Source organism: Betta splendens, chromosome 1, assembly GCF_900634795.4.
Source record: "Betta splendens chromosome 1, fBetSpl5.4, whole genome shotgun sequence".
Lineage (NCBI taxonomy): Eukaryota > Metazoa > Chordata > Actinopteri > Anabantiformes > Osphronemidae > Betta > Betta splendens.
In genome coordinates this window covers 10,743,382-10,760,979 of record NC_040881.3, presented here as the reverse complement: position 1 = coordinate 10,760,979, position 17,598 = coordinate 10,743,382, and the positions used below count along the sequence as shown (strand labels likewise).

At 42.3% G+C, this 17,598-nt stretch overlaps 2 protein-coding genes across 6 annotated transcripts in view; one reads left to right on the top strand and one right to left on the bottom strand.

Annotated features, from left to right (window-relative positions):
* The first annotated feature begins 16 nt into the window (after positions 1–16).
* ncapg (non-SMC condensin I complex, subunit G) lies at positions 17–7,773 on the top strand. The gene is made up of 22 exons (XM_029152025.3): positions 17–165; positions 442–556; positions 762–989; positions 1,237–1,465; positions 1,645–1,790; positions 1,896–1,980; positions 2,304–2,496; positions 2,618–2,767; positions 2,967–3,107; positions 3,241–3,364; positions 3,499–3,588; positions 4,374–4,559; positions 4,656–4,766; positions 4,906–5,025; positions 5,215–5,445; positions 5,532–5,713; positions 5,822–5,987; positions 6,241–6,408; positions 6,720–6,843; positions 7,070–7,117; positions 7,253–7,322; positions 7,410–7,773. Exons 2-22 carry the CDS (start codon positions 449–451, stop codon positions 7,534–7,536), a joined length of 3,027 nt encoding a protein of 1,008 aa, XP_029007858.1. The 5' UTR covers positions 17–165; positions 442–448; the 3' UTR covers positions 7,537–7,773.
* A 474-nt stretch (positions 7,774–8,247) lies between these two features.
* lcorl (ligand dependent nuclear receptor corepressor-like) overlaps positions 8,248–17,598 on the bottom strand; it is a 14,970-nt gene continuing 5,619 nt past the window's right edge. For 4 of the 5 annotated variants that reach the window (XM_029151944.3, XM_055513000.1, XM_029151952.3 and 1 more), the window contains 2 exons: positions 10,013–15,078; positions 8,248–9,921 (listed from right to left, as the gene is read on the bottom strand). In XM_029151944.3, coding sequence (XP_029007777.1) covers positions 9,914–9,921; positions 10,013–15,078 — 5,074 coding nt within the window. In that variant the 3' untranslated portion in view covers positions 8,248–9,913. The remainder of the gene's footprint in view (positions 9,922–10,012; positions 15,079–17,598) is intronic. The other variant, XM_029151968.3, reaches the window with a different exon arrangement.

Below are 17,598 nucleotides of genomic sequence, written 5' to 3'. Positions count from 1 at the left end.
ACATGACTCATCTTTACTCCCGCACTCGTCAGTTAATGAACCTGACGTACCAAACTCAGGGCACGACTTTTATCTTCATTACGTTGGCATCCCAGTTCTCGCGAGAACATACGGCAATTGAATTTGAAAACAGGCGGCAGTGTTGTGAGAAAGAAACCGTAAAAGGTACGTTTTAAAACATTTATGCGATGGTTTATGGGTGATGTATTTATATTTCATCATAAAATATTTACAGCAAAGTTCTTAGGAGTGAATTATGTTCAGCATTGTATTTTTGTTTTGTGCCTCGGGAGTTGAACCGAGGTGTGGCTTTTAGCTAATGAGGCACCAGAGACTAACTCACTGGAGTTAGCTTAGCCCCTAGTTAAAAGCTTACTGAGAGTTCGGTTAGAGAGTTACGACGCCTGTTTCTCATAGTGTTTGTTTAATCTTTAATCGTAGCGCAAAGATGACTGCTGACACTGAAATAGACATTAAAGAGGCGTTTCAGCGCGCTCAGAAAGGCCACAACAACAAGGCGAAGCTGGTGGCCAGCCTGAAGAGCCGCTACAATAAGGCAAGTGAAGTCTGGGAACGTGATGTTCTTATGTGATGTATTACCTGAAATTAAGTCAAATCCTGCAAGACTCAGTCAACCAACAGCTAATAATTTTCTCAAATACTGCATCTTAATGTTTCTTTTATCCCATTTTATTTTATTGCACCCTTTTAATCATCTTAGTTTTGCCTTTCCTATTTTTCTGTTATTGATTCTCATTCAGCTGGAGGATAAGACACTGTTCCACCAGGAGTTTGTCCATTACCTGAAGTACGCCATGATTGTCTACAAGCGTGAACCTGCAGTTGAAAATGTCATTGAGTTTGTTGCAAGGTTTTCAACAAGCTTTCAGTCTCCACCTAAAACAGAGGAGCAGGAGGAGGATGAGGAGGAGGAAGACGATAACGACGACCATCCTTTTCTAAGTTTTATCTTCAACTTCTTGTTGGAGGTATGAATAATTTTCTCTTGTAGAATTATAAAAAAAAAAATCTAGTAATTAAGGCACTCCTCTATAGTATGTGTGTGCAAAAACCTTGATGTGATTGATGTCTTTGCTGGCTTTTAATCAGATTTTTGTCCGATTTTTGTCCTTTCAATACCACATCATTCTTCTTACTACACTGTCTTCTCCTTTCTTTTTGATGCAATGTCATTTTCCTTCCTTACACGCTATTCCTTCCAAATTGTTTTTACAGTCTCATAAAGCCAATAGCCACGCAGTGCGTTTCCGTGTGTGCCAGCTGATCAACAAGCTATTGGGCAGTATGGCAGAAAATGCCCAGATAGATGACGATCTCTTTGATCGCATCCATCAAGCCATGCTGGTCCGTGTCACTGACAAGTTTCCCAGTGTGCGAATTCAGGCTGCTTTGGCGATGACACGTCTGCAGCAGCCACAAGATCCTGACTGTCCCACCATCAGCGGTAAGTTTTTTAAAAATTTTTTTTATACTTATTACTTTAAATTCCAGTGAGTAAAGGAAATCACCTGAATGATAAAAGGGGTCAAAAACAAATTTAATTTTAATTTTTTTTTCAAATTGCTTCTATTGGTGTAATTACATGTTTGTACTTTCACTCAAATTACTTTATTTTCTTTTCAGCATATGTGTTGATTCTGGAGAATGACACTAATGCTGAGGTGCGACGTGCTGTTCTGTCCTGCATTGCAATGTCTCCCAAGACTCTTCCCAAAGTACTGAAACGCACACGGGACATCAAAGAGAACGTGCGCAAGCTAGCCTACCAGGTAATGTACATGCAGTCAAATGATTCAATATAAACCATTGGGTACACATTTAAATACAGTTGTCTTGACATGACAAAACCATAAACATGATATAATTTTGTTTAGGTTCTGGCTGACAAGGTTCACATCAAAGCCCTGACCATTGCTCAGAGAGTTAGTCTACTGCAACAGGGTCTACGTGACACCTCAGGTGAGTCTTAGTGTAAGTACATGACTGATGTGGATCTTAGAGCTAAGTGCATGCAGTAAGCTTCTATGAGCACACACACACTAAGAGCTGCAAATCATAAAACAATTAGTGTGTGATTAATACTTTAATTTTTACTTTAAGAGTCAGAAAAAGGCTAAAGGTATTTTGTTTAAATTTCAGTTGAGAACCTAAGATTTGTTTGTGGCAAAAAGTTATAGGGAATCAGTTGGATCCTTTAAGTATTGAGAGTTTTGCTTGAAAATCAACTGTTTTACATGTTTCTGTGCACAGTTAATATGACTGTCTAACTGTTTGTACTGTAGTGGCTGTTAGGGATGTGGTCTGCTCTTGTCTGCTGCCGGCCTGGCTGCTTCGCCTGGATGGTAACATCATAGAGCTACTCCACAGGCTGGATGTTGAAAACTGTGCTGAAACTGCTCTGGATACTTTAAAAGCCATCTTTAAAGGAACATCTACTGAGGAACTCCTGCAGAATAGGTTACAGCTTGACAACAGGTAGACTTAAAATCAGTCTTTCTGGTTTGTTGTTGGTTTCATATTAAATTTTGCATAGGCTTTTACTATAAATAATAAATGTATAGCAGTGGACGTTATATGTGAGTTTCTGTTTTTACAGAAAACTGGTGCCAGTGGGGACTCTCTCCTGTGAAAATGTACTTTACTGGAGAGCTCTGTGTGAGTTCATTAAGTCTAAAGGAGATGAAGGTGATGAAATGTTGGAGCAAGTGTTGCCAGATGCTGCCACTTATGCCGACTACCTCTATGGGTGAGAGAGCAGAGATTCACTGGATTACTACTTCTCCTTTTGCACAATGCACTCTGACTAGGTTTTTAAAATTTTAAAATGAAAATTAATATAAAACACTGCCCATACCAAATAAGTTCAACATCTGGTTTACCTGATTGTGGGGCTGAATATCTAATCTGACTGTGCTCTGACAACGTCTCTCTGTTGACTGCTGCAGGTATCTGAAAGCAGTGCCTGTGCTGTCAGATGAGCAGAGAGCCGACTTCAACCAGCTGGAGCTGGTCATGACCAAAGAGTTCATCTCCCAGCAGCTCATTCATCTCATCGGATGTCTGGACACCAATGAAGAGGGCGGCAGGTAAGATGAAAATGTCAGATAAAAACCTAATTGAGTGCAATGTCTAGACTCTAGGGGCAGTAAGGCTAGGAAAAGTGGGCTTGTATGTGACAGTTGCCTTTATTCCTCCTCATTATGTTGTACATCTTTGTAGGAAACGTGTGCTGGCTATTCTGCAGGAAATGTTGGCTCTTTCTGAAACCCCCACCTTACTTGTCTCTTTGCTCACTGAGAAACTCCTCACTCTCATCTTTGATGACCACAGACGCATACAGACTGTGAGTTGTGTCTCATTTTCAATTCAATTTCAGTTTTGAATCCCATGTAATCCATACACAAATACACAGAATATTTCCAGATGGATGTGGGCGGTAACAATTTTGCTACTGAATGCTGGGTTTTTGTTGCACAGGTGGCAGAAATCATATCTGACGTGAGGGAGCCCATTACAGAGGCCAGTCGGCCAGTGGATGTGAACGAGAGCCGCCGACAGCAGATCCAGGTCGGCAACGCTGTCAACCTAAAACACCTAGAGGCAGTTAGACTGTGTAATCCCTTCAGATGCCCTGCTGTTCTCTGTATAGATGAAAACACAGTGCACATTTTTAATTTTGGTGTGTGTGTATGTATGTCAGCATTCTTCATCAGTGTAATGAAGGATCCTGATAAATACGATAAATGTTCTAAACTGGTATTACTAATATTATCATTTTTAAATTCCCACTTCTTAGCAGTCATCTGCCCTGTGTTCTATTTATGTTCTGTGTGCATGTGTGTGTGTCTGCTTGTTCATTCTGTTTTACCTCAATTGGACAGCTGGTTTTAAATAAAGACATATTTTAATAAGTGGGGCGGAAGGTGCAAGTCATGTACGCCTGGTGCATCCATATATGTCACTTTCCTCTTTCATTTATCTTTTTTTTGTTATTTAAGTGAAAGTTGGTGGATACCTAGAAGGATTCAGAGAGACTGTCTCGCTGTTTGGACCTTGGTTTTGGTTGTTATTTCATCGGTTGCTTCTTCTTAGTCCCTCCAGCTTAAAAACGCATTAATTAAGATATTTTATATAATTTGTGGAGACAAAGTCAGTTCTGGTCAGGTGTTTAGCTTCCGTCTATTCTCTGCTACTGAGTTATAGGCAAACTAGTGTCTGGAGGGTTAAAACTTGGCCCAAAGCCTCAGCTGTTGTTGTTATTTTTCCTGTTAGAGAGAGAAGAATCCTCTGGAGTGTGTTTTAGCTCCAGAATGACCCCTCCCACTGCTCTTTTCTTTCCTCTTTCCATCCAGCTAGCAGAGGTGAAGGTGCATATTCTGGAGGCTAAACAAGCCCTGGAGGACTGTATCACCGCCCAGGAGTTCAGCCGTGCAGCAGAGCTGAAAGACACCATTATAGACCTCGAGAACCACAGAAACCAGATCCTGCAGGAAATCACAGAGAGCCATCCACCTGAAAAGGAGATCCGCTCTGAGAAAGTATACAACCACACAGGAGGTTCTGCATTGTATGTATTTACATTAATGAAAACGCACAAAAAAGCCTTGATGTATTTCTATTTGTCCATGTTTCAGAATGATCCAGAGACCCTTCTGAGATGTCTAACAATGTGTGCTGTACTGCTGAAGGAGATGAACATTAAGGCTCAAATTGGGCCAACAATAAGTGCCCTAGTGTCCTCACTGGTATACATTAAAACCTCATTCACTAATGCTTATATTGATATTACGAACTCCTCAGCTGCTTCATTTTTGATTCACTAGTGTCAAGCAAATGTCAGTAAAACCTTGCTGGTGTTGATCATATTCTCCACCTTTCTCTCAGATCTTGCCCAGTATTGCTAATGCTCACCCTGCTGTTCGCAACATGGCTGTGGTGTGTCTAGGAACCTGCACATTACACAGCAAGGAACTGGCCAAAACCCATATGGTTTTGCTGCTACAGGTAAAGATAAGTTTAAGGTTTTTGCTGCTGCTGGACCAATGCAGTGTTACTATAACTGTAGCTCTTAAAATAACAACCAGCATGTTTAGTGCATGGGAAAAATAAGGTTTATAGATCGAATTACTAATTCAGCAACACAGATGTGAATTTTCTACTACTACCTAAAAAAATGCGTGTGTGATTTTTCAGATTGCGCAGCTGGACGAAGTAAAAATCCGTATCAGTGCCCTTCGGGCCATCATCGACCTGCTGCTACTATTCGGCTTCCAGCTGCTTTCTGAAACATCCGGCACACAGGCAGCCCCACCTACATCAGACAGTCAGGATGATGACGCACCCCAGGGGGAGGAGAAGGGAGATGGACGAGAGGACACTGCACAGAGCATCCTCGTGATGCTGACAGAGTTCCTCAACAGTGAGGTGAGGTTCAGTGTTTAAACCTTTTTATTTAGTAAGTGGTGTCGACAGTTTTGTTTTAATTGTGTCTATGTGGTTACCATTTTCAGGTGTCTGACCTCCGTACCGAGACAGCAGAGTGCCTGGCCAAACTCATGTACTCCGGCCGCATCTCCAGTGCCAAAATGCTTTCTCGTCTGGTGTTGCTGTGGTACAATCCTGTCACTGAGGATGACACCCGTCTACGACACTGCCTCGGTGTCTTCTTCCAGCTCTATGCCCGTGAGAGCAGGTAACTCATGTTTTTTTTTTATATAAAGTTATTAAAATGATTACCTGCTTCCTTGGAGTGATTGATTATGCAATATATACTTATATAAAAGTGGTCTTTGTGCATTAGGGTCCACCAGGAGGTGGTGGAGGAGAGTTTCCTGCCGACTGTTCGGACGTTGATGAATGCCCCAGCCACCTCTCCTCTAGCTGAGGTGGATATTAACAACGTGGTTGAGCTGCTGGTGGAGCTGACCCGGCCAAGTGCGCTTATTAAACCCTCAACTAACACAGAGGTAACAGACACCCAGAGGAAAATGTTTCTTGGTAATTTTATTGCTGCACATAGCTTTTCATGTTGTTGTGTTATTCACAAATGCATACTGTATTAATTTATCCAACATAAATGGGGAAAAAAAGCTTAATTTATTTTAGCCTAGGCACAGTTGACATTGACACAATTCACATTTTTTCTACTTGTAGAAGGCTCAAATCAAAAAGTGATAGATCAAGAAAACTTAATTACCTTTACCTATTTTCTGTCTTTAGGAGGTTTGTGTCCATGACTATTTAGCAGCGCGTATATGTGGGGAGATGTTAAAGGACCCTACAGCCCCCGAGGTTCGTCTTTATGCCAAGACCCTAGGCCACCTGGAGCTGAGCAGAGATGAGACTGTGAGGAAAGATCTCCACACGCTGCTGCAACAGCTTGTTCAGGTACATACAGATGCTAGGCATCCCTACTGTTCAGACTGCAGCTACTAGTTACTGTGCATAACGTGCATGTGGTTTTTGTAACAAAGTGATTAGGTATTTATGTCTGAAACTGATAAAAGCTTTTGTCATCAGTAACATTTTTCAAATGTCTGGTTTTATTTGGTGGGCATTTTTTTCATTACTATCAAATAACGTTTCTAAGTGAAAGATTTTGCTTGAAAATTGCTGCAAAGAGTTACGTATGTGATTTCACTATTTTTCACTATTCAGGCCTAATGATTATCTTCTTGTTCTGGCCTTTTCTTCTTCAGGTGGTGAAGGATCGTGTCTGTCTTCGTGCTATAGAGAAAATGCTGTATCAGCTGGAAGACTCGAGAGACCAAGCTGAGGTCCTTAGCGCCAGCGCACTACAGCCGCTGGATGTTAATGCAGATGGTACGCATGCAAACGTGGTCGTAAAAATGCTACTTTCTGTGTCTAAATAGACTTACACTAAACACATTTGAGACATTTCCTTCAGCTGAAGGAGAAGATTATGTCTTCTTAGCATAATGTTCCTAAGTGGATTAAAATGTGCCTGGCTCCATCCTGTTTGGCTGTCTATAAAGATGAAGACACAGAAACTGCAGAAATGTGAATTTTCTCCCTACTGTTTCTGCAGACACTGTAGCTGAAGATCCATCTAAATCTGCCAAGAGGGCCAAGAGAGGTAATGAAGGTTCTATGTACTCATCCAAAACTGGAGCTGCTCATAGGTTCTGTGTATTTTTAGAGGCCTTCTCATCTACACGAGGGAAGGAGCTGATTCAGCACTGTGAGGTAATCTGAGTGTGTGTGTGTACAGGTCAAAGGAAAGTCTGCACAGCGAAAGGAGGTAGAAAGACGAGCAGACGAGCAGAATCATCAGAAGAGAGGTGTGTGTGTGTGTGTTTTCTTCCCACATGTGCCAAGTACGCGATACGATGCTGTCAACCTATTTTCATTCTTGCATTTTGTTTTAGCAATAGTGATGGAGAGAATGTCCCAGAGTCGGTTCATGTGGTGCGACCGTCACGGAGAGCGAAAACTGCAGCTCTAGAGAAGACGAAGCTGGATCTCAACACACTCATCAACCAGGACGTGTCATAAGTGGATTGTGGTAGTTGCTGAAAAAGTCAGATGTCAAGGAATCATTTAACAAATACCTTTCAACATATTTTTCTAGTAATCGATAGTAAAACTGTTAGTGACTGTAACTGAATAGACATGTCTTAACCAAGAGCCACCTCTTGTGGTGCATACTATGAAGCCATATGTGTTTTATTTTCTGGTTTATCCTTTTTTTAAAGTGAAATGTCAATAAACTCTGTCCTTTACTGAACCAGATCAGTAGTTCTAATTTGTTTTGGTTCTTTAATTAAATTTATTTGAAAACAGTGTATTAAGTGTATGACAATTAAATACATATTATTAGTATGACAATTAACAAACTGCTTTGCCAGGTTTTTAATCCAGCTGTAACATTATACTTTACCTTCAATAAGTTTACAGCTGTTGGATTGGGTCAGTTGACTGACTTTGCCATTAAAAAATATTTAATTTCTTTGCCATGAAAAGGTTTTACGACAGCTGCAGTTTTGCACCGTTTGGCCAAATCTGATCACATTACACATGAGGCAGTGATCTACGCACCGCCTCCTTTCTGTTTTAACACTTGATGAATGTTAGCTGTTCCTGTTCTTCTCAAATCAGTGAGCTTGGGCTGAAATATGAGTTACAAAGACCAGACAAGCGTGGCAGTAGCTGAGCTACTGTAATTGCTGAGTAATCTACATTTCACATGGTCACATTGCACGCTGCTTATTTCAAAGGACTCTTTAATTTTCCAAATTACAGACACACCTTTGCTGCATCTGACAGTATAAAAACACAGTAAATATACAACAGCTGTTTAGCACCAGGTTTTTCAACAGAGGGCAGAGTAATCACAAATCACCTGACTTTCCTGTTGAAAGGGCAACCATAGTGACAGACACACAAGAATATTCAGGCACACAACACATACTACAGGATTAAGTTTTGACCTACAGCCAGACATCTTGGATGTAACATGATACAGATTCAAGATTAGTGTTTACTGATCAACCTTCCGGCTTCATTTGTCCCATGGTTGATAAGGTAAAGAGCAGCAGGCCTAGCTGAGCACCAGTGGAGGTAGGCGTCTATTGCTGCAAGAAAAACAGGAAGGCTAACATGTCCCACCTGCTTCAACAGTAAATAATGCTAATGTTATGATAAAACTATTTAATGCTTTCGTAATATTAAGGATCTGTTCTATTTCTGCCTCACCTACTAAACAACAGATAGAAATTTTAAAATATGTGTATCGCGGTGTCCATTACAGAAAAAAAAAGACGTCACATGACTATGGAAACAACTGAAACAACTTCTCAGGCCACGGGAACGTGCATACATCCATTTGTCAGTCAGCAATAAAATAACTACACACTGATAAATTATCTGGGTTTGTATTGCACCAAATAGATTCTCTAGTTTTACAGTAGGGCTTGGTAATGGACTATGGGATGTGCAAAATATGGGGGGGGTCTGTGTTGAATAAATCTCTGAAGAAATAGTGCAAGGAGCAGATGTGACAGACGTACAGTATATGCTTTGTGTGAAAACAAGACGACAAAGAAAATAAACAGATCACAGAAAGAAATCAGGAACTGCAAAATGCCATTTTCTTCATCAGTTCACAAATACCTCTGCATTGCATGGTGTCCAGATGATCCAAATTATCACCAATATTGTTTTCCTGTTGTTTGGCTAATTGTGTCTGAGCTGAGACGTGAAGTTGTACTTAAAAACCTTAAAAGAAGTGACAAAATATTTGGTTTGGGCACATGCTAATGGCGGCTTGAACATAACAACAGTACCTGTAGCTTCTAAGGAACATACCAGACTGAAATCATATACTGCATATACTTTAAAACGAAAAAGGTTTTTATACACTCTGTGAATGTTAGTACGACTATAAATAAAATGGTAAGTGTGAAGTGATTTTAGACCTGTAGATGTAGAGTCAAAACAAAGTATTAAAAGCTTCTGGTTTTCAATTACAATTTATGCCAAACACTCTGTGAAGGCAGCGACCTTGAGGTAAGTAGGCGAGTCTTGGGGGGCCGGCGCCGTCTATTATGCAGTCTGGCTTTGTTTTTCCTTCTAATACAGCAACCGTGACAGGTTGTAGAAGCACTTACCCATTAAAACACTCTCCAACGTACTGATTTGATCTACTAAACATGTTCAAACAGACTAGGGCACGAAAACATTCTGTACAAATATATCAATGGAGAAAAATAGTGCAACATCAAGCTTTTGTTAAATTAGACTGCTACATAATTGCTGAATGTCAGACTGAACCATAGTGGGACGGTCAGTCCACATGGTCAGCTCCATGTCCAAAGGCACCACATTAAACCACAGTCCCTTTACCCAGGAAGGAGGAGGCCTCGCGCTTCATTTAGTTCTCTGTCGGACAAGAAGAGAAGAAGGTGACTTTAGGGCACGAAACTAAAGCTTGACAAACGTCTTATCCAGGAAAAAGAAGAAAGATATTTACCAAACACAAAGTCGCACCATCTTGGCCCAGTTAGACCTCTCACCCGCGATTGTCTCAACATTTTCGCTGGTTGTGGTTCGGAGGCCACAGCCCCAGGACCTTTATATTTGCCTCTCTGCCTCCCCGCGGGCAGCTCGCTCTGCCCCTGGGCTGACTTTGGCTCCGGCCCCACCGGCTCCCTTGAGGCCGTCCTACTATTCATATTCCTCTCTTCAGTTTTCACAGCTTTAACAACTCCCACCAGTTTCCTGGCCCCTCCTGCAAACAGGTAGGCAGGCGGTGACCCGTCGTCCAATGTCACAGTACACGAGTCCCACTCCTCCTCCGCCGATTCACTGTCCGGAGAGTTGATCTTCCTCAGAAACACCCGACATTCCTTCAGTGTCTCGGGGCTCCAGGCTTTAGAGCAGATGTTCTGCTCTTTGGGTACATCCACAGGCCCCTGTATCTGGTCAGCAGCATCAATCACCAAATACTCTGATAAATTGCGTTTTACTGATCTGTGTAATGCTCCATGTTTCGATTGTAGCTCGTTTCCTGCAGGTCCATTGGAACGGCCTGTAGCGTTGAAGCGGTTCTCATTCCTCTGCTTGTTTCGAAACCTCTCCCTTTCTTTCTGGTTGCAGAACCTTGTCTTGGCTCTGACTACAGTGGCCTGGTATCTGCTAAATGTTCCTCTTCTCCACCACAGAACTGTATGTTTGGCGTTGCCTTTTGCAAGCTGGCAACCAAACACCTGTTGCTTGTGTGCTGCCAGTGGTGGGCTGTTCCTCTGTAGCCTTCTCTGAGCCTTCTGATGTTGAGAAGGACTTTTTGGCACAGTTTTGGCAAACTTCTTAATGTGCCTGCGTAGTCGCTCAGCCTGAGGACTGTGGCACACGCTTTTTTTATTGACGGAGCGAGGAAAGTGCATGAGTTCAAAAGGGTTACGGGAGCTCGTCTTCTTGACAATAGCCAGAGATTGCGTCTCCGTGGTCTCCATGAACCAGGAGGACAGCTGCTGCATGCTACAGGACCTTGGCTTGTTGGGGGAACAGTCGAAAAGCGCTCGAACCACAGAGGAACGTTCGGTTTTGACGAATGAACCATCGCTTACATCGTCCAAAGTAGAATCAAAGGTCATTTCTCTTTCTTGGTTTTCAACCGTGTCCGAGACCCAGGTATCGGAGATGAGTCGGATTCGCCTGGCGAGCTCTTGGTTCATTGACTGCTCCTCAGCCGCCGGGGGCCACCACCTTAGCGTTTCTTTCGGGTTGAAGATCGAGTCGATCGAGACGCCTGCCACTCTGCTCAGGTCTTGGGGGACGTTCGTCTTCCCGTGGCCACAGAGTTGCTCTCTCCCCCATGACGGTTCCAGGCTACTCTGTTGCTCCTCCTTTTTCCGTTCATTGCTGGCCTTGTTCAGCAGGAGCTGTTTGGAGCGGCGCAGCAGAGCATTACTGTGGCTGTACGATCTGGAGGTGGACGTAGCCAGAGCATGCAGAAAATGAATGGATGGTTTTCTTACTCTCATTGAGTGACGCACGGCTTGATTGGAAACTTGACTGATACTGTCGTCCTGTGCTTTTACTCCTTTCTCACTTTCACAGATTTTGCTTATTGGGGGAGCGATGCTTGCGCCAGAGGATTTGGCAGGTTTTAGTTCAGGCCTGGATTTTTTCTTCTGAAAAGGCGTTTCGAGAGATTGTAGATTATCCCTGTTGATCTGAATCTTGCGCTGCCGCGGTGAAACTGCAGTTACTGTGACAGAGATTCCAGAGATTTTAACCTTTGCAGGCCTGCCTGGTTTTCTTGAGGGCACACCATTATCCCCTTTATGGCACTTGATGTTGCTACTAGACTGAGTGGCACATTCTTTAACAGGGCTGACAAACGTCAACTCCTCGGTTGAAGTCGCTTCCGTACCTCCCGGGTTTTTTGTAGAGCTGCACATTGAAATTCTCAAGTCACTTTTAAGCGCCGCCGCTTGCCAGGCATCGTGAAAGTCTGTCTGGAGTTTGTCAAAGCACTCAGACACCATTCGCTTGTGTCTCCTTGAACGGCCGTACACGACTGTGATTTTGAGATTCTTGTTTACATTTTCTTCAATATCAGATGCCACAACAGGTTCGACAGTCTTCGACCCAATTACTGAATCCACAGCCTTCTGTTTGCGTGGTCGACCAATTGGCCTTTTGACTTTCTGCTCCAGCTGTGGTCCCAGCTTCTTTGGGCGCCCCGGACGCCTTTTTGGAGGAGTTGTTTCATGAAAAGCTGGTAAGTCACATGGGGACCTCTGACTGTCAGGTCCAGCTACGCGCTTAGTTGGAGTGGTTTCACCGTTTCTTCTGGAACCTATTTTAGGCGATGAGGAAGCAGATTTGGGTGATTTAGGTTTAGGGGAAGGAGACGCTGAGGATGTGGATTTGGCCGGTGACGACGGTGATGATTTGGATGTGGATGACTTGGCTGGTGAAGACATAGACTTGCTACGTGGGGAACTTGAGTTTGCTGGCGAGGAAGGCGACTTAGGTTTGGAGGGGAAATACTTTCCTGGTGAAGAGACAGACCTGCTGGGTGGCGAAGCCGACTTGGTCGGCAAACTAGCAGATCCTGTAGGTGAGGAAGCTGACTTTGATGGTGAAGGGGTTGTTTTTACTAGTGAAGTACCAGATTCTGTGCTGTGGTTTTTGTGTTTCTCAGGTGACCCTGACCATGATGACACTTCACATGGGTCAAAGTGTTCCTCTGCTTGTGCACTAGAACCAGAGGCGGCTGATTTGAGACTATATCGGACCCCTTTCTTGTCTTCTACTGGTGACACAAACATGAGCTTAATTGGACTAGTGTAATCAGTTGGGGGGCTGGCAGGACCCTCAGCGCAGGTAGCAGATGAATCGCCGACGTTCACATCCAAGGGGTTTGGGGGCGTGTCTGAGCTTGCCTGTTGTGCTGCATGACCCCTCCCTCTGGTAGCTACACTTTGTGCAATATGACCTTTTGACTTGGTGTGTGAAGGTCTACATTGTTTTCGTTGTGGTGCTTCTAAGGCAAGACTCTCAGTGTGCTCAGGTGGAGACAAAGGGGTTTCGTGTCTTGATTCAAGCTGAGGGACTCTAGCACATGGGCCTTTAGATGAGTCATCTAGTGGACTAGATGGCAAAATGCTTCTTCTGTTCAAGATGCCGTCATCGAACCGTGCAACAAAGAACATCCTGGGCTCTGTGACATAGGAGGAAAACCGCTGTGGAGGTACTATGTTCCTCTTAGATCTCCTCTCATCCTTAGAGTGGTTCATCTGATCCTTCTGCCTTTCAGGCCAAACCTTACCTTCACTATTTCTGCCCAGGTTTTGAGCTAATGGGGCTGGTTTGTGGTTCTTGCCACCTTCATCATCACTACCTTCAACACCTTTATCACTTTCCCCACCAGATAGTTTTGCTGAGGATGCACTTATCTGTGCTTGCTGACATTCACCTCTGCTGTAATTGCGCCGGAACTCAAGGGTAGGGATTTTAGTGGCTGAAAGAGTAAAATATGTCTCCTCGCTGGTTTTTTCTATTTGTTTTCCCTCTGCTTCAAGAATTTTAACATCCTCTGTGGTTATTACTGTTCGCAACTCACCTTTTCCTTCATCCCTACCACCGGCTGCAGAGAGAACATTCGGTGGTCTTTTTCTAATTCTATGATTCTCTGTAGATTCAACATCTTCCTTCATTTCTCTTTCAGTCTCTTTATTAGGGTTCAAGTCTGACACGGTCAGAACATTTCCATCTTTCAGTCTTGACCGCTTAACTGGTGGCACATTCCTTTCTCTGTTGTGGTCAAGCATAGCAAGCTCCCGCTTTATTTTTAAGACCTTCCTTCTATTTGAAGCATCATCAACAGGTGTTGCTATAGCAGCCAGGACCTCCTGGCGACGACGTGAGCGTGTGTTAGGTGACTTGGGCTCGTTGCTATCATGTTGATTGAAAAGGTCACTGAGATTGTAGTCGCTAGCACTGCCCTTGTGAAGCACTTTGGTGATGATTTCAGTCAGATGGGCATCACCAGGACACTGCAAGCTCTGACTTGGAGATTGTGGCTGCTCTTGGTCCTTATCTAAAGGTCTGATGGTGTCGATTGTTTTACTAAAACGATTCAAAACATCTTGCAGTAAAGTCCTGCTTTGGTTTCGCTCAGCCTGACTTGTAGTCATATACTGCTGCCCCTCTTCTGTAGTTGTATCACCATCAGCTTTATGTTGAATAGAATTCATAAAATAATTTCTAACAATTTGTTCCGCTTCCACCTCATGTCCATGGTGAAGCAGGAAGGGTGGGTTTTCATCCATTTTCTTACTGATGTCTGAGGACACTGGGGAAAGAGGAGGAGGGGAGGGGCTTTGTTCCATCTTCAGCACAGGACAAGGAGGATCCTGGTCTCCAAACCCGATTTCTTGGGAGTTCCTGACCTGCATCAGACACATATGCTTTGAGTAACAGGGACAAAAGTGACAGTTGTGTTGATTACAGCAGACCATTGAGGAGGGACTGCACATAGAGGAGCGGGTGGATGCAAACGGACACACTACTTTGCTGATATGACCAAGACAGGAAGCGCAATGCAGCCTCTTGGGGCATAGAGCGGTGTAGGTTTCCATCCTGCATCTCTGCACACAGGAGTAGCTTGAGCCCGCAGAAGATTTGCTTTTACAGTCTTTTAAAGGATAATGAGGGATATTGCAATTTGACTTTGAGTCTCCTGGATGGTAAAATGTGCTACCATGACCTTGATGATCACAATCAGTCAAAGGGTAGCATGGTTTATGGTTGTGAGATTTACATTCACTTAATGGGACTGCAAGAGTATTAACACTGTCGTGAGGGTTTACCCCACAGCGTGAGCAGTAAGATTCCATTTGACCTACGGGTTTGTGATTGAGGAAAGACAGACGTTTTTCGTGCTGTGCCATCTTCAGTATCTTGTGTAATAAAGAAGAATGTGCTGGGCAGAGTGAGCTGAGAACAGCATCCAACACAGATGTCTGATGCCGCTTAGTCCCTCGATGTCCCAGATCACCCATGTTTTCTGACTGCAGCAAGGAACTAGAGGCAAAAATACAAACATGGTCATTAGGAGGTTTGACTCAAGTAAGAAAAAAAAAAAAAAAAAAAGATTCATTCATTTCATTCTCCAATTTCCTTGTTTGTTTGCTAAATAAATAGTCTATTTACAGTATTTTATTTTTAACTGCTGTGTAGCCATCTGATTGGTTAAAGCAACTTCTGTCAAAAATAGACTCAGCAGTTATGTTTATAGAAGCTGCACAGACGACCACTTCTGAGACGTGCCGCCACCGTAGCGATTAACTCTGGATTGGAACATGCCACAGCTGGATCTAGTTTCTATTTTGCATTATATTACCAGCTTGCAGTCATGTGCTCACTGCATTGCTTTGACTAGCATAATTACATTATTAGGTTTTACAACGTGTAAAAACTAACACTAATCAAGACAAACATTCTCTGTTCATTAGTGACAAACCTGAGCCTGGGTACAACAAAGAGTTGTAAACTGATTTAAAAAAAACCTACTCAAAACATGGACCCTGAAACAATCTTATGACAATTTCTATCTAATATTATCATAATTCGTTTTTTATTGCTAGTGTGTAGCTGTCCCACAAAATGCATAATAATGTGCAAGAATCTACAACAAACAACTATTAGTTAAATCTGACAACCACAGCTGATCAGTGAACTGTTTTATTGATGATTTGCTGATGGCAAATAATAGCATTCTTCTGAAGCAGAAGAACAATTATAGAAATGCTCAAAACAAAATGAAAAAGTCATTGATGTTAAAACCTAAGAGTAATATTTTACTTTAAAAGTAATTCATTGATTTTGTTAACATGATTACTAGTAGTGCAAGACACCAGAATATGACATGGTTCAATGGGGTCAGTTGCAGTGGAACAGTGTTACATTCTGTAGTGTTAATGTTGAGTTTGTTATGATAATCAAAAAAGGTTTTGTATGACCTAAATAATTTTTAAAGTAATCACTAAACAGCCACGACAGACAGGTTTCAATTTAGTACAAAATAAATTATATAAGCTAACATTTAAAAGCGTTCATGCAGTAGTAGCAATACACATTTCACATTGCATCAAAGTGTCCCATTACAAATCAAAAACTAACAATTAAACTAGTAAAACTCACAGTTCCGAAGCACAATCAATAAATAAGTACGAAGCAAAACCACAAAACTGGTTCCTACAATAAAAACACTTATCATAGTGCAATAGTTGATTTTATGCATAAATAGTAAATTTATATTAAGTTAACTAATGATTAAACAACAGTTCTGTCCAAAACTCAAAAGGCTTTAAAGATCAATTTCAAAAGAAGCCCAGACGTGATCCAGGATATACTGCAATCGAAATAATCATCCTTTTATCCTTCTATCTCAAAAGGCAAATAGGCTTGCTTACAAACTGGCCCTTTGATATAAACGAATAATAGCCAGGGCAGAGATATTATACTGCACCAGCCACAGCCTCAGACATAGGCATTGTGTACAGTTATAAACAGACACATTCAGAAGTTGAAAGTCTGTATTAGTATAGTTGTTAAGTTACAAAGTGCCACACAATTTGTCCAAAAAGCTTAAGAACTAATTTTACAATTAGCCTCACGGTTACAAGTAATGCCAACAAGGACAAATACTTGGCTGAGAACATGGCAGGTCTCCAGTAAACGCTACGAGGCTATTTTTCAAGATTCCTTCACACTCCACCAAATGACAGACTTGCTGTATAATAATTTACTTAAGCGTTGTTGGCGTTACAATAAATTCACACTTGGGTGTTCTTCCTTGAGAGTCAAAGAGTCATAAGTCACAAGTGTCCCTAAGCTAATAAGAGCTCATACCCCAGCATTTTCACTATCTTAACAGAGGCCTTGGTGTAACACCCCACACTGGGATATAGGCAGATCAAGTTCAGAGGTATATGTGGCAACGAGGTTAGAAAGAAAGAGACAGGCTGACATCACAGCAAAACAAACTGAAGCAGCTTTTTTGGGGGGTAACCCTGAACTGCTGCTTTGGTAGTAGCACAGTTAATGGAATGGGCCCATCTCAGAGGCAGACATGGATGTAGACAACAGTTTTCATTTCCCCCAGACAGACAATAAAGCCTATAATCCTTGCACTAAGTCAAGTCACGGTCATGCTGGCGACTTTTTCGCCAAAATCCTTCAATAAAAACAGCCACAAGTAGACCATTAAAAGATAAGCCAATCAATACATAAAAAACTCGCCTGTCTTTTAGACATCACATGTTGCTATGCATGACACCTTAGATACACGTTAGTTGAAATAAGCTCCTCAGTTGTAGCTACACTTGCTTGTGCCTGGGAAACGGTCCCATAAAGTAAAGTTTTAAGCAGCAGTATGAGTGAGGTTTACAGGAATACAGCTACAGTAGCAGAATTAGTAAATATCTGATAAAAAGAAACATTCTCCACAAACAAAAGTACACAGACACAATAACGCACATGTCCCAAGCTTATCAGTGCCCAGTTTAAAACATGCTGCACATTGCATTCCAACTACACTTG